Raw genomic sequence first — 21,895 nt, forward strand, 5'->3', positions numbered from 1 at the left:
AAGCACACGTGCCTTATGTGCCTTCCCTCTTGGATTCTTCCTCCCTCCCTTCCAAGAAAGGGAGTCATGGCAAGGAGATCCATATTTAATCCCAGCTCCACCACCCGCTAAGCAGGCGACCACCGCAGAGGTTCCTTCACCTCCCTGAACCTCCGTTCCTCATTTATAAAGTGGATGCAGTAAGAGAGCACAGGGACTCCAGGACGAGCAAACAAGATGAAGAATGTAAATGCACTCAGACAGTGCCTGGCACATGGAGATGTTCGGTCCATGGCCACTCATTCACTCCTCCCCTCACCCACCCCATGGGACCATAGGCCTTCTCTCCATCCTTTTAGAGACAAAACACCCCATGCACCCATCACTCACTCCACCATGCAGCAGGTATTTCTTGGGCCCTGCCTCTAGGTAACCAATGCAAACAGTAAGTGCAAAAATGTCCAGGGAAGACACACTGAGGGGGAAGGTGGCCGGTCGCCCAGACAAGGCAGCTTTATTGTGGTGCTTCTTCACAGCCCAGCACCTGCTTCTCGGCTACGTGTGCACACCTCAGACAAACCAATCTCAGGGCCGATTAACTTGAACCGGACACACAAAGAACAGCTTATGGACCCCAAATGCTGGCTTGTTAGTTTACAAACAGAACCACATCCCCAGGACACATCTCTCCTGGGGGCCTCAGAATGTGGCTTTAGTGTCGAATCAGAACAAGGCCGGGATGTTGGATGATCTTAATGGCTGGATGACAGTCCGAGGCATCCTCTCCACCTCTGGACACACCCGTCCTGGGTCCTAAGCCACTGAAGCCTGTGGGACAGGACACCAATTGTCCTGCACAGCCTGGAGACCTAGCACCAAGTTGGGTCTCCTTGGATCCCCCTTTATGATGAGGAAGAACTTTCCCCTCGTCTTGGCATTTTCCCACAGGCAGAAGACAATGCAGTTACTTTGCTAAAATGCAATCACAATCTTATCTGCTCCTCTGAGGTTTCACCCAGGTCTCCTTAATTGGATTTGGGATATTCACAGACAGACAGTCTCCTAGGTAATTTCTACAGAGGGCTAATATCCTCCCCTAAACTGAGTTTCTTCCTAATTGAATTCTCAGAGAGCGATGTTAACTTCAAGGTACCTGGCTGTCAGACCCAAGTCCTGCCCACGTGGGGCTGTATTAGGGACACAGGAGGAAAGTTTACATCCAAACAGTTCTTACCTCTAAACGATGTACAACCCAGTAGAGAAAACAAAACAAACACATGCGATGCAGTTGACGAATAATCTAGTGCCGAATGTGTGATTGTGTGGGTCTGACCTTGGGATGGGTCAAGTTCAAAGGACAGACAGCTTAGGAGGGCCTGGAGGAGGTTGGGAAGAGGCAGACGCTAAGGCATCTTGGGAGGCTCTGTGGACAGCTGACTTACGCAAGAGAAGCAGAGGAGGTGGAACATTCCAGAGGCAAGAAACGGGTGGGAAAAATGGAAATCAGGCGGTCTAGAAGGAAGGGGGACAGATGTGGCCAACTCAGATCTCGCCCCCATGATGAATGGCTTCCCGGTGCCCTCCTTCACCCCCACTGCTCTTGTTCCACTTCCCCGCCATGAGCTGGGCTTGCTGAGAAAGTCAGGGAGCCCTGGGAGGCCCTGGCAGCCCTGGCAGAGGCCCATCTCCCCCACCCTCCCCAATATACACAAACACACACGTGTCTAGATGCAGCAGAACTAACGGTCCGCCGGGCAGGAAAGCCCTGTCAGAGGGCAGGGAACCGCCACCCCAGGCCAGGGGGGAGAGCCCTGGGCCTTCCACCTGCAGCGCTGATCACAACCTGATTCAGCCCGGAAACCAACCCCGGGTGCTAGACACAACACGACCTCTTCCCCTCACCTACCATCCCCTTGGGATTCTCAGAAGTGGTAACAGGGAGTTCCCGAGTCAGGGGCTTTCCATCTGGGCTCCACTGCTGGCTCCCACCTCCACCCCCACTTCCCTGAGTAAACTATCAGCACACGCAGACAAGGGCAAGATGGCGTTTGGCGTGCCGTTTCCAGACAGAGGGAGGACTGGAGGAGGAACGCCCTTGGAGCCCCGTGCTGGTGGTTCAGGTTCAGGATCAGACCCTTGAGACATCCAGAGGAGAATGGTTCCCGTGAGTGCTCGTCTAAAGCAGGAGCTCAGAATGAGAAGGGTTGCCCCCCAACTTCCTGGTGTCCCCTCTGAAAGAGCTAGACCCTAGAGACAAGATAATGGCCCCTCTGCCTCCCCAGACATCCTGGTCTGTAGACAAAGCTGGTCAGCGTGGAGCTGAGGACTCAGGAGGAGGGTGAGGTCTCTGCCCGCCCGGCCCGCAGCTGCTGCTCACCCTGGCGTTTCCGAGGCTATCTAGGTCTGGGGCCAGCCCCGCAGAACGGTGAGCTGGCAGGCTGGGCTGCACCCTGGGTAAGAGGCAGTGGGCCCCAGGGAGCCAGCTGTCAGTCTAGGCTGTGAATAACGGAGGCCTCATTGGCACCCCAGAGCCGCAGGGCAGAAGCACCCAGCACAGTGACTGATTAAGAGAGCAGGTCCAGGCGGGTGGGCAACGAGTGAGGATTCAGGAGGCTTTGTCAGGCTATACACAAACACACACACACACACACACACACACACAGAAGCAAATCTCCTGGCCTGCTCTTTGGGGTCCTTCATTTCCAGGCCCTTCTACCCACGTGACTCTCTGCTTCTCCAGGCTGACACGCTCCCCTATCACCACCCTCGCCCCATCCCACCGGCTGGGGCCTGGACTGTGGACTTCTCCCCACCTGCCCCGGGCCTTGACTGCCTGCCTGGTTACATGTGTCACTCGAGAGGCATTTGGCCCCACCCTCCTTGGAACTCCTTATCTTTAGAAATGTCTGTCTCTGGAACAGGGCCCTTAGTCTCTCCAGGGCTGCAGCCATATCTCCAGCCCCAGCACTTTTATATGCCCTGCGGGCAGAAAACACAATGAACGCATCTCCAAAGGAATGCCTGTAGATGACAATTACAATACTAACCTTCATTCTTCACAGGCCATGCCCCACAGGAAGCCTTCCTGAGCAACTCACAGCATGGCTCTTTCAAGGCATTCAAGGCTTGTTCTGGCTCCTTCAGCCCTGAACCAGCTTCTCACCTCCTGTCTCCCTTCTCCACCCATCTCAGAGTCAAGCCTGAAGTCCAAGGTCAGCAGAAAACCAGCTCACAGACACGAACAGGGCAGGAAAACTGCTCAACTGGGTCAAAGTTCAGCACGCCCATCTTCCTCCCTAGCCCACCGCCAGAGGCTGCAGCTCCCTGTCACCAAGTGACCCAGCCTCCAGGCCTCGGGGAGCACTGACCAGCTCTCAGATAGACTCCTTCAAGTGTGATAAGGGGACTCTGCCTCCAACAGCCACCCCAGGGCAGTGGGTGCCTGACATTTCACATCACTGGCTCATGGGATCTAAGGTCACAGTCTCAATCCTAGAAGTACCCAAAGAGCTAGTAAAAACAAAACAAACCCTAGTATCCCAGGATTCCAATTCAAGATTCCAGTCATCTGGGGTGGGTCTGGGTCTCAGAACTTTTCAAAAGGTCTTGGCAGGGGGTGTGTTGGGGGGATAAATTAGGAGAGTGGAATTGACACATACACACTACTATATATAAAATAGATAACTAATAAAAACCTGCTGTATGGCACAGGGAACTCTACTCAATACTCTGCAATGGCCTGTATGGGAAACGAATCTTAAAACAAACAAACAAACAAAAAAACAGTGGATATGTGTATATGTATAACTGATTCACTTTGCTGTACCCCTGAAATTAACACAAAGCTGTAAATCAGCTCTACTCCAATAAAATTTTTTTTTAATTTAAAACAAAACAAAAGCTCCTGGGTGGGCTGAGAACCACTGGATCAAGGCACAGAATGTCCAATTCCAAAGCGAGTATGACTCAGGAGGGTTTAAAACAGTGACTACTTAAGACCTGAATTGGAATCAGTCCCTTGCTTGGGAGCAGAACTGCAGGGGCGGGGAAGAGGGGATGAGACCAGGATCAGAAGAATTCTGAAGGAAAGAGTTAAGGGCGATGGGAAGGGGGCAGTGGGACATCCAGTGAGGGAGGGACCTGGATCCATCCTGGGTTGGGAGGTTGGCGGGACAGCTGTGCAGGGGACAGCTAGGGGGACAGGTGAGGCACTGAAAAACTGCCCAGGGTCCCTCACTTTGTGCAATAGCAGAGGGGGAAGTTCCTTCCTCTTTCAGGGCCCAGAGCTGGCTGGCCTTTAGAAAGAGCAAGAATGTGGCAAATGCCAGAGTTGCATCTGAAAGGGACAGAAAGAAGCACCCTCCCCCGCCCCACCAGGGATGCAGGGCTAGTTAAGAGCTGAGGGCTCTGGAGCCAGCTCCTCTCATTAGCTGAGTGACCTTGAGCAAGATATCCAACTCATCTTTGTGTCGGTTTCCTCATCTGTAGAATGGGGACATTGCCACTCCTGAACTCTGAGCCACAGGAGAATGAATGAAAGTGATGGGTGCCAAAGCAGGCCTAGCAGATGGCAACACTCAGCATACCTTAGCCATCGTTACTGCTTTAGTTTGGGGAAGAGAGAGTCTCCTAAAACTCTAAAGAAGAGGCAGGCAGACCTCAATGCCTTAGAAAAGAATGGATTTGCAGCTCAGAAGCCACCTCAGCACACTAAGAGGGGCAATCACAAATCCAGGCTGGGGACTTCCCTGGTGACACAGTAGTTAAGGATCCGCCTGCCAGTGCAGGGGACACGGGTTCGAGCCCTGGTCCGGGAAGATCCCACATGCCACAGAGCAACTAAACCCGTGCACTACAGCTACCGAGCCTATGCTCTAGAGCCTGCGATCCACAACTACTGTAGCCTGTGTGCTTAGAGGCCGTGCTCCGCAACAAGAGAAGCCACTGCAATGAGAAGCCCATGCACCACACCAATGAGTAGCCACTGCTCACCGAAACTAGAAAAAGCCCAAGTGCAGCAACAAAGACCCAACACAGCCAGCAAATTAATTAATTTGTTTATAAAAAAACAAACAAACAAACAAATCCAGGCTGCCTGGCTCGAGTATTTGGAGGCTCAGTATCCATCCTTCCTCCAGGCTTACCAGCACTGGAGTCTGGGATGCTAGGGGACTTGCATCCCTGTTGGGGCAGGGGAGGGTGCTTCTTTCTGACCCTTTCAGATGCAACTCTGGCATTTGCCACATTCTTGCTCTTTCTAAAGGCCAGCCAGCTCTGGGCCCTGAAAGAGGAAGGAATTTCCCCTCTGGTATTGCACAAAGTGAGGGACCCCGGGCAGCCCTCCACACTGACCTGGTCATGACCTTGTTCATCCTTAATGAAGCTCCTGCAGGCTCCAGCTTCTGCAAATCCTGCCCTGGAATCTAGAATTGTCTTACTTGATTTCCAGCAGCCAGCTGGCCATTCGGGGGCTGTGACTGTTCTAGCATAGACGGGCTTCTTTGCCAGATGCTCCTTTAGTTCTCCCGAGAGCCTCCTGACCTTGGCAGAGGACCCTGTTTCCCCTCCCCCCACCCCCATCCCCCCAGGAGCTCATCTGCCTAAGAATGCCAGCAAAAGGGGCAGGGACCATTTCTCCCCATTGCTCCAAAGTGGGACCCAGACCTCCGGCCTTCCACTCCGGCACCCATACCTGGAAGACAGTTCACCCTGGGGCTTCCCCAGGGTTGTTTACCTGATTGGGGCAGGAAGGTCCAGTCCCTTTCCTTGCCCCTTGCTCCCTGGAAGGTGACTCTGTCCCCTGTGCATTGTTTCCTTTCCGGTGGAATTTCTGCTCCTGAGGACTCAGTGTTCTGCATTCCTCCTGCTACCGCCATTCCTCACATCCTGGTTTCCTCCTGTCCAGACAGCACTGGCCATTGGCCAGGACCTCGGCCATTTGTGGAGAGGACTGGGGCTGAGGACAGCAAAGGGTGGAGGCAGGAAGTGGGAAGCTGATCATTCCTCCTGGGTCGGAGCCTCAGGTCTCTTCTGCGGGGCTTGCGGTGTGTCCACTGTGGGTGGCGTGTCCACTGTGGGTGGCATGTCCACTGTGGGTGGCGTGTCCACTGCGGGTGGCGTGTCCACTGTGGGTGGTGTGTCCACTGCGGGTGGCGTGTCCACCATGGGCAGGCAAGCCCTCCCCGCTGCAGTGGACAACGAGGCCCAGGGAGCAAGCCTGGGGTGGACATGTGGGGAGGTTCCACACAGATGGGGACAGACCCTATAACCTTGGACTTCCCTCTCCCAAATTAGTTCCTCCCTGGATTGGGTACAAGACCCCTTGCTCTAAGGAAGGCAGGAAGCCCAGACAGGCCAAGACTGAGGCTAATCTCCACTGGTGGTCTCAGGACAGGACATGAGGGGGTGGGGGCGGGGGGGGCAGGGAGTCCTGCCCAACTTGTGCCAACGCCTCTGCCCATGGCACTTCCCATGGAGGTGCGCAAGGTGGGGAGACGGGGAAGGGGTGGCGGAGGGTGTTCAGCCCTCCCCTCTCCTGAGCTAGACCCCAGTCCACAGGCCAGTTCCAGGAAAGAGCCCAGGTCTGATTCCTGGGTGTTAAATGCAGCCCCAGTCAACCTGCCGTTCCAGCCAGGAAGCCTTTGTCAGGTCTGGGCCACCTCAGCTCCCCTCACTCCCTCCCCTCACTCTGACAGCCCAGCCCTAACCCCCCCCGCCCTGCCCCTGGCAGAGCTGTGATGTGAAGAATAGTCACTCCTTCACCTGCATCAGCCTTTACTCACACAACCCTGTTAGTTCTTGACACAGACAGGAGTGGGGGGCACAGCAAGCTCCCCCACCCCAGGCAAGGGACTCAGGAGAAAGCCATGTTATAATTCTGGGTCCTGGGAATAGGAGGGACAGTGAGCAGTGCCAGCTCTGAACATCTGCTTTAGATCGAATTTCTTAACTCTGAAATGATGTCTTTTCCAAGCATCTGCGGGAAGCCTGGTCCTGCCCTGACAACGCCAGACATGGGCCTTCCTTGCCCCAGTGCCTCAGCCCCACCTGCTGAGCTTCTGGAGTTCCTTACCTGAGGACCTGATTAGCTAACCCCCTTCTATCACAGGAGTCCTGGTCTCTACACTCTACCCTCAGGAAACCAATGGGCTCAAGAGCACACACACACACACACACACACACACACGAGAACACATTTTTTAAAGTCAGCTGAAGCCTACTGATTGCTTTTTCCCTATGCATTGATACAGTTGGTCATTTTATTCACGCCATCCTTTGAGCCCTAACAAGATAGTCATGGAAGTGGCATCATTCTCCCCATTTTGCAGAAGAGAAAAGTAAGCCCTGGGGAGTACAGGAAGTTGCCCAGAATCTCCTGCTAGTCCTCAGGCCGCATCTGCCTCTTTCTACGGAAGGCATCTTGTTCAGACCCGTGGTATCTGTCTAGGGAGACTGAAGTACTAGGAAGGGAAAATGATTAGCTCACAACCATGTGGATAACTGGAGCCAGACCGTCTGGTCACAGAGATGACCACTGAAGAATCCTGATATGTTGAGAGCAAACACATATGACTCAGTAAGCAGGTCTGACTGAACAGTTTTCCCTTGCTATCCACGGGGTTTTGGTTCCAGGACCCATGCAGGTCCCAAAATCTGCAGTTGCTCTGACGTTTTATAGAAAATGGCACAGTGTACTCTGTCCCTCATATCCACAGATTCTGCCTCCACAAGTCCTGCATCCAGGGATTCAACCAACTGCAGATATGATTGGTTGGTTGCATCCACGTGTGCAGAACCTGCAGATACGGAGGGCTGACTGTGCCTAGCAGGAAGGAAAGGGGCATCTTCTGGTGGTGGGTCTCCTTGGAATGCCTTTACTAATCAGGGTGGGCTCTCTGAGGTCAGGAGGATGCTGCAACAGGGATCCAGGAGAGAAAAAGCAAGACTCCGAGGGCGACATAAGGAACAGGAGCAGTGGCAAGGAGTGACTGGGTGCTCGGAGAAGGGAGTGGGCCCAGAAACCCGGGGATCGGGAGGCAGGTGTGGGCGGAGTCGGGAAAGAGCTTCTACTTGGCCTCCAGGCTGCAGCGGGTAGAGGGTGCTGCTTAGGACAGCGACTGCGGTGCAAGCTCTTTGAAGGCATCTCTGAGTGTCACGTCCCAGAAGAGCCTCAGAGAAGCTCCTTTTTGAACAGCTGAGCTGGAGGATGAGGGGAAGGCAGCCGTCCCGTGACACCCCTGATCAGGCTAAGGTCCTCCTGCTCCCTTTCCTTCACACACTGCACCACTCTCCCGAGCCCTTGCAGCCGCCAATGACACGGAGGGGCGTAGGAAGAGTTCTAGCCACCCCCCGCCGGGCACCCACCCTTCCCCCCTCACCCCCCCACCCCCTCCCCCCCGGCCCCGGATCCAAGCAAGCCAGCAAGGCAGGCAGCAGGGTGACTCAGATAAACAGACACGCAGAGAAGGCCTGCTTCCATATGGCAAGGAAGTAAGAGAGAAGGGATAGTCAGTGACTTGGGACGTCCCTGGCTCCCCAGTGGCAGATTCCATCTGTGCTGCATCACCAGGCTGCTTCGCTCCTGGGACCTCCGCCACCCCCAGGTTCCCCACTGACCCAGAGTCACCGTTTCTCCGGGCGTCTACCCAGCTCAGTAAACTGGCTGTGTTCAGAGCCAGGAACCTCTACTTCAGGAACCTGGGAGGGGGCTACGGTAATAGCAAACCTAGAACACGAAAGCCCATGAAGAGAGCAAGACGGAGACAGGATGCCTCAGGTAGAAAGGGTGCTGCCCAGAGATGGAGACAGGTGGAGAGAGGATGGGAGAATTGTCTCTCCTCCCTCTCCCAGGCTCTGTGATCCCCCACCCCCACTCCATCCATGCTGCACTCTGCTTCTCTCTCACAACCCAGCATCAGTGCCTCTTCCTCCGGGAAGACCTCCCTACGAATTCGAGCCTACACCCTGATAGCCCGAGTCTTAAAACTTTGTATACAGACAGCTTGACAGATGGTTTTCATCTCATCATTGCATGGATGTTAATCTTCTGTCCCAGAACATGTGTCTGTGCCTTGAGAGAAGGGAGAAGCTTTTGTTTCTCTGAATCACACCATTGAGCGTTGATGGTCGACAACCATTTGGTCATTTTGGGGAAGAGTCACACCACAGGCAGGGTAAGATGAAACAGGATGTGTCCAGAGAAAGTGATCAAAGAAAATTCAGGAACGCAGGGAATGAGGAACAAGTTCTGGTAAAGAGGAAAGAAATGAATCAGACTTAGACAATCTCTGTACGTGGAGAGAGACGTGGAAGGAGGGTTCGAATCTGCCTGGGGTGGCCCCGGTGGGGGTGGCGGCTCCCAGGCCCGCACTGCCCCGTTCTGGCTGCCACCAGCAGGCTCCGCGGTCACGCCTACACCAGAACCTGTGCACGCCATCTGCCCCAGGCTTCCTTCTGTGGCCACACGGGGCCGCATTCCCTCCCTCTGCCTCTTTCTCCTAGGAGAACAGGCTCTTTCTTGCCTGGGGGCTGTGGGGGATCTCTAGTTCTCACTGAACACTGATATTGTGAGAGGCTCCCGAAAGGGAATACTGCCCCTCAATGCCCCCCCCTCAAGAAATAAGGATAAACATGACATGGTGATAGCCACACTAAAGTGAACTGTAAGCACAGAAATGACTGTAAGACAAGGGGATGTGTGTAAAAGTGGCTCAACTCTTAGGGGGTGTTATAGGGGAATCAACAAGACATAGATGTGGGTGGCAGAGAAGCGGCCAAAAGGGCCAAGACCAGAAGAGCAGGTCAAACTCTGCTCCACTTTCACCTGCTGATAAAACAAGCCCCCCTCCTTCCTGGTATGTTGGAGGGTTCAAGATGTCAAATGGCAGTGTCAAATGGCAGTGGGGTCCCCATGGGGCCCTGCGGCCCAGAGAGGAAAATCTTCCCAGGATCTAAAGTTTGCAAAGTCAGCCAGTGGACGCATGTCGGGATCAGGGTGAAATCAAGCAGATATGGCCTGAAATGGACAGAAGGGCTGGCAGCCATTCTCTTGGGTAACTAGCCAGTCCACTTCCCAAGGCATTGCATCCACTCTGCTAATCACTGAGAGACATCAAAATATATAACAAGGCACTTGCCTTATGTTAAAAGCCCTAGTGGCACAGTGGTTAAGAATCCACCTGCCAATGCAGGGGACACGGGTTCAATCCCTGGTCCGGGAAGACCCTACAATGCCGTGAAGCAGCTAAGCCCATGAGCCACAACTACTGAGCCCACGTGCTGCACCTACTGAAGCCCGGGTGCCTAGAGCCCATGCTCCACAATAAGAGAAGCCATTGCAATGAGAAACGTGAACACCACAAGGAAGAATTGCCCACCCCCCCCCCACCACAACTAGAGAAAGCAAAGTAGACCCAATGCATCTCCCCCCACCCCCCCACCCCCCGCAAAATTAACAGCTCAAGGTGTCTGGGTTCCTGTCCTGGTTCTGCCCCAGCCGAGAGTGGCTGCCACTTAGTTAGAGCTTGGAATATGCCGGACACTTACACTGTTTCACTTAACCCTCACAACAACCCTGAAGGGTAGGAATTGGTATCTGACTACAAATTCTTATCTACACACCTACCTGCACTTACGAAAACTGAGACCCACTAGCTAAGCGTCAGAGCCCTGACCAGGCCAGGGCAATGGGCACTGTTCTCTGGTTTATGGTATGTTGCTGTGTGGCCTCAAACTCACCACACAGCCTCTCTGGGCCTCAGGTCTCTCACCTGCAGGGGACACCAGATGGTTCTTAGAGCCCTTCTGCTCTGAAACTCTATGACATAATTGGAGAAAAAAGCATCCCCCCCTTGGGGGATGCAGGCTTTCCTGTTTTGTGAATTTAAGGTGAGACGGCTGGAGGCGGGGGCTGGAGAAGGCAGAAAGGAGAGGAGGCAGCTTAGGGGGAAGTCAGGCTCGGCATAGGTGTGAGGAAGGACCATGGACAGGCCCGGGAGGCCTGTGTCTGTTGGGCTATCCCAGGGCCGTGATCTTCAATGAGAAGAAGCTGACACAGAGCCCTGGCCTCCTACGAAAGGGGGCCGAGAGCCCAGCCCAAACACAGGCTATTTTGGGCGTTGTGTTGTTTGGAAAGCCACCAGGCCAGAAATAGTGCTGTGAGTTAATAGGACCCCAGCCTCTGGCCACCCCCGGCTCTCCCAGTGAAATTACCAAGAATCGGGAGGCTGGCTCCAACATTCCAAGGAGCCTGTGTAACTGACAGGAGGCGGCTGCTCCTCCCCACAGGAAGGCCTGCAGCAGAGCATTTGACTGTAAAAGGGATTCTGCACGAGGAGAGGAGAGGGAAAGAGGGATTGAGTCACGGAGAGCACAAAAGAGAGAAAATGGGGAGAGATCTCACATGGCCCAGACTAGAGGAGACGGGAGGGAGGGGATGGGGTTTCCCAGTGGATGGAGGGGTGAGTAGAAGAGATAAGAAGAGAGAATCTCAGAGGGAGAAAGGGAAAATGAAAAAAGAGGGTGGGTGCCTCGGGCTTGGAAAGCAAAGGGGCAGCAAAGAGGAAGAGCAGAGAGCAAGAGGGCAGCGGGACGGCAGGAGGTGAAGGGTTGGAGAGAGGACCAGCATTGCTGAGGCTCCAATAGAACCAGGGCTGCTGGTGTGGGTGGGGGTGGGGACTGGGATGGGGAACAGTCACAGAAAGTGTGAGTCTGGTCTCGTCAGGAACCACCTGCTCAGGGCAGATGCAAACATCTTTCCCAGTTGGCTGCAACTGGAACTTCCCCCAGAAATCCACAGCCCTGTAACTCATCCTCTTATCTCTGACCCTCTGGGAGTCAGAGATCCAGTTATTTCAACAGTAGGGACTTTTGATCCCTTACAAAAGAGGCAAGGCTTGAAACACGTGATGGGGGTCAGGGATCTTTGTTTGGGGTTCGAGGAAAGTGACAGCCCCTTGAGTCAGGTTAGATTCTGAGAAGGACGTAGCAGGGAGGTCGGCTTTGGGGCAGTGGGCAATTGGGCTGCACCCTGACGTGGGGAAGGTCTCCTGAGGGCAGCCCAGGGGGAGGAAAGGCCATTTCACGGGGAGAAGAGGCAGGGACCACAATCAAGTCTGGGTTTAGATTATCTGGCGGCCCCAGGTGACCAGAAAATGAAAGGGAGGGTCAGAAAACCCAGCAGGGACCCAGTTACACTAGGCTTTGCCTCAGTTTCTAATCCATACCCACCAGACACCTACAAGTCTCCTCCAGTTTGGGAAAAGACTCCTTAGTAAGTCAGCCCTTTCTGTTTCCAAAGTAAAGCGCACCCCTTCTCTCCCCAACAGGACACAGAGCTGCTCCCAGGTGCTGCTGTACCTGGGAAGAGAGTGGCTTTTCTGAAATGGCATCAGGATCATTCAGGTCCAGGGGTGGGGAAAGAAGTGGTCACTGCCCTGGCAGGACCCAGGCAGTCCCAGAAAACAGCAGGGGCTTTTATGGCTGAGGGCGGGTGAAGAGAGAGACAGTGGCTTCTGGAAGAGCTCATGGAGGAAGAGCTGAGGCTCAGCTGAAGTGGCTGGAGAGGCAGGGTGGCGGGGCGCCTGGAGGGCAGGTCCAGCCACCTCTCAACCCACTGCTCTTCCAACTTGGGGCTTAGCACTTCCAACCCAGACTCCCAGGTCCCTGTCCCGCTGTGGCCCTCCAAAGGTGAAAGGCAAGGCACTGGGGCCTTTCTGGGGGTAGGAGATGGCTTGGGGGCTGGACTTCTGTCCTCTCCATCCGAGAGAGAGCAGAAGTAACTGCTTCCTCGTCATGGCTAACCACTCTCTCAGGGACTCCAAACCAGACTAAGAAAAGGAAAAGGACATAAACAAGAAGCAGTGATGAAGGAACAGTCTTGTCCTGGGAGTGGGTTGGTGATCCTAACTTTCCAGCTGAGGTTTCCCCTTCTCTCCCTGCCATCCCACATCCCCACCTGGCTTCCAGGGGCAACAGAGAAAACAGAGGCCAAGGCAGAGTGAAAATGGGAAAGTCCTCCAGCTGTGGTTGCCCTTGGTATCTGTTTACTGAAAAAATCCAAAACAAACAACCCAACACTTCCACCCACTTAAACTTCCTGTGATTCTGCTATTGGCTGTCTCCATGGATACTCCCAGTTGAACCCCACCACCTACACAAAGCATGACAGTGTGTGGATCCCCCAAGCCAAGTGCACCAACCCTCCCAGGACCGTTTTGGCACTACCCTGTCCACAATATCAGGCTACCCAGCCAAGGGTGACACCAGACCCCCAAATGCACTAGCCCAGTCCTACACACTAGCCTCTACCAATGTCTACCATCTATAGAATTCTTTAGTCACTTTCCCACCTTTAATCCCAGTGCCCTAGAAGTACACCACACAAACCTGCTGTAAATCGACGCCCTCACTTCCATCCCTACTCCCGCTGCTCCAGCCCTCCGTCTGTGTTTGGAGGAAAAGGATAAGGCGTAATCCTCCTGGTCACAGCAGGCAGCTCAGAGAAGTGAAACCTACACATTGGGCTCCTAATTCTCTGCAAGTCTTTATCCCTTTACCCCAGTAACCCACCACCTCACCCAGCACACCTCAAACCCCAGCCAGACAGGACTGTTGACACAAAGAGAGCCCTGGGGGCACCACGAGAGTCTGGACATGTGGAGGAGTCAGCTCTGCATCACCTGAAGACGGATGGGTGGGCAGGCACTTGGCAGGGAAGAGGACAAGACAGGAGGGAGTCCTTTACCAGGCTCACATCCTAGACAGTCAAAACCCAGACAATCACGTGGCACGCTCTGTGCCCTCTGGTGGCTGGGACATGGCCAAGAAGAGGGAGGAGTGTTCTTCCCAGTTTGGCCAGCACATGGGGCTGGCAGACAAAAGTTGCAGGATCTTTAGCTCCTTTGATAACGTTGCAGGGACCTGTCTCTCCAAAGGAAAAGGAGGAAGTATAAACTGTTTCCCTGCGCTGAGCACCGGGGAAAGTAAACACTGGGTGCCGGGGTCAAGCTGGCATAACACCCCGAGGCAGAGGGCAGCAAAATCAAGGCAGGCCCTGGGGTCAAGGCAACCAGGGTTTGCTCAATTGTTCCGGAGCCCTCTCACACGTACACACACGGGGCAGCACGCACACACACAGATGCCTCAGTAAGTCCCACAGAGGGCGGTGCTGAGGGCCCCCTCCCACCCCCCGCCCCCCCCCCCCCACAGCTGCTGCTCAGACAGACTTCCAGAGCCAGAAAGTGGGTGGGGCCGAACCATGAGTTAATCTACTTCCGGCCCACATCTGGTATAAAGGGAGGCAGCAGCCTCCAGAGGAGCACAGCTGCCGCTGGCTGAAGGGCCAAGAGCACTGTCCAGAGAGCCACACCCCCACTCCAGCAGAGGAATCGCCACCACCATCAACACCCGCAGCAGCAGCAGCAGCAGGAACAAACCGCCAGTCACAAGGCACCTTGAGAATTTCAGGTAAGAGAAAAGCAAATTCTCTCCACCTCCATACTTGGGGCTAAAGCGGAGAGCATCCCCCTGCGGAACTCCTCATCCACGATCCCCAGTGTTCCTCTTTCTACCCCTGGAGACCTGCAGCTCTGAGTTGACTCCGTCATGGCAGTGACCACAGCAGAGTGGGGAAGATGGTCAGGAGCCCCCAACGATCCCACCACCCAGAAGCAAGGGCGCTGTCTCTCTCAGACCCTCTCCATCAAGACACCCCTTTCCCAGCTCAGAAAAGGGGTTTTTCACGACTGCTAACTTGAATGAAGCAACAATTGTGAAAGCATTCGAAGAGAATTAAAAAGCATCGTGTAAATCACGGATGTTATTATGATTTAGACTTTCAGCCTCCTGGAAGGGAAGGGAGATTTCCTGGAGGGTGGTGCCAGCAGGTTGCAAGATTCCCACAGGTGAAAACGCACTTAAGACTCCCTGGGGCTGAGACAGAGGGCAAAAGGCTCAGGATCTGAACCCATCACGGTTTCTATCTTGCCCTCGTGTTCAAGTATCACCCGCCAGCAGCAAACATGGGGAGCCTGGCTGTGGCTGGGGCCCCATCACCCCTCCCCTCTTGCCATCTTCCTGAAACCATTCCCTCATCCGATCGTTTTCCACTGGCTCTAGGATGCGGATGTCTCTGGTCTTTGCCTGCCTCGCCCTGGGCCTGACCCTCATCTTTGGTGAAGGATTTGCCTCCTACCATCACGAATCTCCGGCAGCCCGCCTGGCCACAGACTTTGGAGTGAAGGTGTTTCAGCAGGTGGTGCAGGCCTCCAAGGACCGCAACATGGTTTTCTCACCCTATGGGGTGGCCTCAGTCCTGGCCATGTTACAGCTGACCACAGGAGGAGAAACCCAGCAGCAGATCCAAGAGGCAATGAAATTCAAGATTGATGGTGAGAATTGGGGCAGAGAGGGAGGCAGGCACTCATGCAGTCTTCCCAGGACGGGGGTATAACTGACCAGAAGCAGAGGAAGGGCCGACCCCAGCTTAGCCGAGCCAACTCCTGTCCTGCCACGCCACAGGGATGGACCACTGCATCTTCTTCCCGCCACACCCTGTGTCACTTGGCTGTTGCCCAGTCACAAGGTGTACAGGCCAGTGGATCTGGTGTAAAACAGCCCTGCCTCATGATTCATGTACTGCGTGACCTTAACTCCTCCGAACCTCAGTTTCCTTATCTGCAAAATGGGGACAATAAAAGTATCTACCACATGGGTTTGTTGTAAGGATTAACTAGAATGATGCATGTGAGATGCCTAGCATAGCTATTGTTATTATTAAAAGAAAAAAATTAGGGTTTATAACTTAAAAACAGAGAAAGAGATTCTAAGCTAAAGAAATGGTTAGGACCTGAGATTTTGAGGAAAAGAGAGAGATTCAGGAGAGATTAAGGTTTGGAACGAAATTGCCCTCCAGAGATCCCCAGGGGAGCAGAAGAATTCCGTCCATGTGGGCAGTGTTGGGGGAAGTTGGCCCCACTGGGAGCCCTGGGTTCGAGATGAGCTTATTGCGTCCTTTCCTCCCTGCTTTGGCCCAGAGAAGGACATGGCTCCTGCCCTCCGCCAACTGTACAAGGAGCTCATGGGGTCATGGAACAAGGATGAGATCAGCACGGCCGATGCCATCTTTGTGCAGCGGGATCTGAAGCTGGTCCAGGGTTTCATGCCCCACTTCTTCAGGCTGTTCCGAACCACGGTCAAGCAGGTGGACTTCTCAGAGATGGAGAGAGCCAGGTTCATCATCAATGACTGGGTGAAGAGACACACAAAAGGTGAGCAGGCAGGGAAGGGAAGCCAGTACCGAGGGCCTGCAGAGAAAGGGGATTTGGAAACAAATCTCAAATATCCCAACCTCTCCCTTCCAGCAACCTCTTCTCTGTAGAGAGAAGGTCAAGTGCTTTAAGAATCAAAGCAACAGGTTTTTCCATAATTAGGCTTTCCATGAACCAACTCTAAAGGTACCCTTAAAAAGTGTTATGAGGTGTTGTCAGAACAGAAATAACCATGACAAGGGGCACACACAACCCTTCAAGACTGCAGCCTAGGGAGCAAAGTAAGGGAGACTTACGTTTCCAGGTCTGATCCTGGACAGGATCCCAGGACCAAGAAAGTGTGGTAAGCTGGAAGCCTTTCTGAGACTCTTAGGAAGATGGAATGGGTTGAAAGCAGCTAGATTGGTTCACTAAAGCTTACCCAGTCTGTCTTCTGACACACATCCACTGAGGACTGGGAGCTAAAAGGAACCATCTAAAAGGCTTAAAAAATTATCTAGCCTCCTGATCACCTCAATTTCCCATAGGTATGATCAGCAACTTACTTGGCAAAGGGGCTGTGGACCAGCTGACACGTCTGGTGCTGGTAAATGCCCTCTACTTCAATGGCCAGTGGAAGATGCCCTTCCCAGAGTCAGGCACCCACCACCGCCTCTTCCACAAGTCCGATGGCAGCACTGTCTCTGTGCCCATGATGGCTCAGACCAACAAGTTCAACTACAGTAAGTGCAAGACCATTCCTTCCCCAAGTCCTACAGTGACTGTGCCTCATCCCTGGGGGGTGGTCCCCTCCAAGGAAGGAAAAGCCCTAGAATACACCCCAGCTCTGACAAAGACTTCCCAAGTAGGAGACACTGGGATCACTGGAGCAGCGGAAAGTAGCTTTTATCTTGTGCAAGATGAAGCTGAAATCCAGAAAATCCCTCAGGTCCACATTTGACCAATTTGACCCCCTTCTCTCATCTTCATGTGGTTCTAGTGTGATAACCTGGGGTTCACAAATACTTCTGGGGAAGAGTGATGTGAAAGTTGAGATTAAGGAGATGGGGATTGGAATGAATTAGTAGCTGGGTATTGGGAAGAAGGCTGTGAAGGTACAGAAGGCCAACAAGGGACAAAGAACCCAGAAGACACTGTGATTTGGCAGAAGAGAAAGGAAATGGGAATAAAAACCTTGAACAAGGGAGTGGTGGGGTGCGGGAGCCTCAAAAGCCAGCATATAGAGCTGGCTTCCAGAAAGAGTGGAGGGGACATGAGGACTCGTTGAAAAGCCAGTGCTGGGTTAGAATCAACAAGAGCTGGAGCCATTGCCAATGCGCCATCTTGGTGTCTTCACAGCTGAGTTCACCACCCCCGACGGCCATTACTATGACATCCTGGAATTGCCCTACCACGGGAATACTCTCAGCATGTTCATTGCTGCCCCCTATGAAAAAGAGGTGCCTCTCTCTGCCCTCACCAGCATTCTGGATGCCCAGCTCATCAGCCAGTGGAAAGGGAATATGACCAGACTCACCCGCCTCCTGGTTCTGCCCAAGTAAGCCACCCCTTGTTCTTGCCGCACTTACCAGTGCTCTAGTCCCCTCTGCCTACCCCTTCCCCTCTCCCCTGGCTCCCTGAAAGTGCCATCCCCACGTGGAGTTTCCCAAATGTGATGTTTGCAGGGTAGGGACGTGTGTGGGTGGCTGATGGGAAACACTCTAGCCTGGGTTTGATTAAGATTACTCTCATCAACCCTCTTCTGCTGGAGGGCAGTGGGGGAGCTTTTCTAGAGCGTGTCCCACATGTACCACCCTCTGAACACCCAGCAAAAGCTAGCCAAAGAAAGAGCCAGAGAGATGATGAAGGGGGAATACATTGGTCTACACCCTTTTATGAACGCCCCTCACTTCCACCCCCATCTCTTCAAGTCAACATGCAAACAATGGAGAAAAAGGAATCACTTCCACAGATGAAGCAGCCTGAGCACAGCTTCTAGCTGGCTTCCAACAAAGCAGATTTTAAAAATCCTTCTGCAGAAGCAAAGAGGGTACCGGAGGCTGAGACTGGAAAATTCCAGAATTGTCCAGTCTCCTATCATGCTTACCCTAAATTTCCAGATGCCATAATGCCAGGCTTGGGAAAAGAGGAAAATTTAGTTGGTTAGCACACTCTTTCTCTCTCTCTCTCTCAAAAAATGGAGGCAATTAGTCGTGCCCTGATGGGAAGCAGACCGAGTGCCCCAAAGCCTCGCTGCTGGAGTCCTCTTGAGCCTCGGCTCTCAGAAACACAATCTACAGACCAGACTTTTGTTCAAATATCCTTGCAGGAGAATTTGCCCTGCCCCCTCCCAACCCAATCGGACTGAATACAATTGTGCTGAAACTACTGCCTTATTTGAGGAAAGTAATTAGTCATAGGTTCAAGGGAGCAGGGAGATTGCAGGAAAGTGTTCATTAGTATAGAATCCCCCAGCAAGGACAGTGACTTTGCAAATGGATTTGAAAAAACAAGGCTCCCACTTCTACTTACGCATCAGTCCCCATCCTGCTGGTCTGCAGAGGCGGGGATCCCTGGTAGGGCTAGAGGTGGCTTGAACTTGAGCTGTGATGTGCTCCTGTCTGCAGGTTCTCCCTGGAGAGTGAAGTTGACCTCAGGAGGCCGCTGGAGAACTTGGGAATGACTGACATATTTAAGCCAAACAAGGCGGACTTTTCAAGACTTTCAGGTAAGAGGTTTTCCTTTCACTTTCTTCCCCTGGTGAACAATGGGGTCTCCTAAGAGGACTAAAAAGCTGATGTGCTCTGGTCTCTGCCTCTGTTTCAGATCAAGAGCTTCTGTACGTGTCACAGGCGCTGCAGAAAGTGAAGATTGAGGTGAATGAGAGTGGCACCGTGGCTTCCTCCTCCACAGGTGAGTCAGCTCAGGGGAGGCCTGGCAAGTCTCAGCCCCAGGCTTCCAGGAGGGGCCGTGGTCTGGCACCCAGACCCGGGGTGAACCAGGAAGACCCCGCTGCCCTAGTCCACCAGGCCCCTCCTGGTAGAGCAGCACTTCCTGTGTGGAGCGCATCATCCTGACCCACTAGAAAATGGGCCTGCTTTCCCCGGGACCCCATTCCCTCCCCGCTGGCTCTGAGGTTCCCTGAATGTGAGGTCCTGGCTTGCTCTTAGAGTGGCCAATCAACTTAAAGGCACTTGCTTCCAACACGCCCTATAAGGGTTTCGACAAACATGCCTGCGAGTGAATAGTTAATAAGGCTTCTACCCAGCTTCCGGAGGAAACGAAGCCTCAGAGGACATCCTGACACTTTTTTTTTTTGGCTGCACTGTGTAGTTTGCTGGATCTTAGTTCCCCAATCAAGGATCGAACTTGTGCCCCCTGCAGTGGAAGCACGGAGCCCTAAACATTGGACGGCCAGGGAATTCCCCTCATCCTGACACTCAGGGTTCATGTCCGGGAAACAACCGAGCCTCCTAAACACCTCCATCCCATCCCCAGTGCTGGTGTTACTGGATCACTTGTGACCAGTCCAGGCACCTGTGCCAATGTCCCTCTGCTCTAAGACACGGTCTCTTTTCTTCCAGCCATTATAGTCTCAGCCCGAATGGCCCCCGAGGAGATCATCATGGACAGACCCTTCCTCTTTGTGGTGCGGCACAACCCCACAGGTGAGCTGGTTGCCCGCGAGACCCCGCCACCCTCTCCCCCGCTCCAGACTCAGGCACCAGCCCAGGCAGGTGTAGACGCCCCCATTTACCCCAAGAGGACTCCAGGCAAGGAATCAGCTCTGTTCCACTTCCCCTCCTCAGAGGCAGTGCTCTATCCAGACAGGGTGCTCAGTCTGTTCCCCAGTCCCAGCTTAGTCACTAGAGCAGCTGTGCCTCCAGACACTCACTCATCTCCCCATATCTCAGTTCATCCGTAAACACCGACCAAGCTGGGTGAGCTGTGCCGTTTCCCCCTCTCCCCACTTCTCATCTCTTGTGATTCTTCTGTCCTCAGGAACTGTCCTTTTCATGGGCCAAGTGATGGAACCCTGATCGTGGGAAAGGCAGCCCTTATCTGGGACAGAACTGGAGATGTCCAAGAAGAAGAAACTCTGGAGCAAAGAATTTTTATTTTAATTCATTTTTCTGGAGAAAGAAAAGACATTTACCTTTTTTTTTTTTTTACGGTAAATCTTTAGTATGTGCCTCTTAGACCCCAGGCTCTCCCAGGAGGTGGAAAAGAGGACCTTTGAGTTAAACTCCCCAGTGGAGACCTTGGGAGAGACTTTGGGGGAACAACATCGCAAAGGTCTCCCAACCAGACTGCAGAACTCCCAGGACCACTTGCAGTTGCTTCTCCCCATTGCTCTGCCTGTTCAGGTCTTTGGACCTGGATCCCACTGAGGCCCTGGCAGGATGGCACCGCAAGGTTTACACGAAGGAGCTTTTGTGTGCTTGCTAGAAATAATTTGTGTTCCGGACACATTGCCATCACTCTTGCACTGTCTGCCACTACTGAGAAGGCTGGCGGCAGGCCAAAGAAGGCCAACGGGAGAAACACCCTTTCACGTTAAGGTCTGCCCTCCCCCAGCTCAGAGGTGCGAGACCCACGCAGGCCTGGCTGCTCCCTCCCCAGAAACAGTGTGCATATATTATTTTGGAGTGTAGGTGACTTGTTTACTCAGAGAAGCGGGTTTCTGCTTCCCACAAACTTTATGTTGCAGAAGGAGAGGGAGAGAGAGGAGATGTATGCCTGGTTCTTGGCTCCAATCTCCTGGTGGGGAGGGTGGGATGCCAGGCGTGTGCTTGAATATTTACCACATCCTTGTCCTTGTGTGCTTGTGAGAGAGAAAGGGCTACAGAGAAAACATATTTAAACTTGTTCATAGTGTTCCTTTGTGGTCTGTGTCATTGCATCTCAGGAGTGGCCACTTGACTTTCTTTCCCCTCTGGGTGGGAAGCGTGGTGGAGCCCACACCGCCACCTGGTGGCTGCTCAAACCCCATCACTCCTCTCCTTTCCTTGCCTTTCCAGTTGATGGAGCAGGACCCCTGCCCGGACTATCCGACTGTAGCCCACTTTAGGGACCAAAAGGATGTGCTGGGTGAAGGGAGACAGAGTGGTTTCAAAACTTTCCAATATATTTAGGAGCAGGAGTGCAAGGGGCTACACGACCTAGCAGGACAGAACTTTCCCCAATTACAGGGTGACTCACAGCTGCACTGGTGACTCATTTCAATGTGTCATTTCCGGCTGCTGTGTGTGAGTGGTGGACATGTGAGAGAGAGAGGGAGAGAGAGAGAAAGAGAGGGAGACAGTGAGCTTGGGCTCAATTACCCCCGTTAGACAATCTTTCTGAAAGCCAACTAGCTGGGGGGTACGACATGAAGACCAATTTATTGAAGAACTGCACATGGATGTGGAATGAATGTAACCTAATAGAACCCTAATCATCCCAGTATGCCCCTCAGTGAAAAATCTTCGTTCTTTGTGGGGTTTTTTTCTTTTTTTTCATAATGCACTGGACAGTGACAGCCACACACAGTACCCCCAGGGATACTCAAATGTGGGGTCCAACGTTCTTGAAATTGTGTTGAATTCTATGCCTTTTCACTTTTGATACGGAAGTAAAAAATATTTTTTAAAAAATAATAAATAAATAAAAAGAATATTCCAAAATCA

General features: G+C 53.2%; 1 protein-coding gene across 1 annotated transcript; it reads left to right on the forward strand.

The window, feature by feature from the left end:
• Positions 1 to 14,302: 14,302 nt before the first annotated feature.
• On the forward strand, positions 14,303 to 21,895 carry SERPINE1 (serpin family E member 1). The gene is made up of 9 exons (XM_057695197.1): positions 14,303 to 14,445; positions 15,097 to 15,368; positions 16,014 to 16,247; positions 16,775 to 16,969; positions 17,586 to 17,784; positions 18,854 to 18,954; positions 19,053 to 19,139; positions 19,811 to 19,894; positions 20,229 to 21,895. Exons 2-9 carry the CDS (start codon positions 15,098 to 15,100, stop codon positions 20,264 to 20,266), a joined length of 1,209 nt encoding a protein of 402 aa, XP_057551180.1. The 5' UTR covers positions 14,303 to 14,445; position 15,097; the 3' UTR covers positions 20,267 to 21,895.

This window comes from Hippopotamus amphibius, chromosome 9 (genome assembly GCF_030028045.1).
Source record: "Hippopotamus amphibius kiboko isolate mHipAmp2 chromosome 9, mHipAmp2.hap2, whole genome shotgun sequence".
Lineage (NCBI taxonomy): Eukaryota > Metazoa > Chordata > Mammalia > Artiodactyla > Hippopotamidae > Hippopotamus > Hippopotamus amphibius.

Bases quoted from the DNA above. Each gene is read 5' to 3' on its own strand.
- SERPINE1 (XM_057695197.1), top strand. From the start codon at position 15,098: ATGCGGATGTCTCTGGTCTTTGCCTGCCTCGCCCTGGGCCTGACCCTC. The intron at 16,970-17,585 runs GTAAGTGCAAGA...GTGTCTTCACAG, and splicing joins GACCAACAAGTTCAACTACA to CTGAGTTCACCACCCCCGAC. The intron at 18,955-19,052 runs GTAAGAGGTTTT...CCTCTGTTTCAG, and splicing joins GGACTTTTCAAGACTTTCAG to ATCAAGAGCTTCTGTACGTG.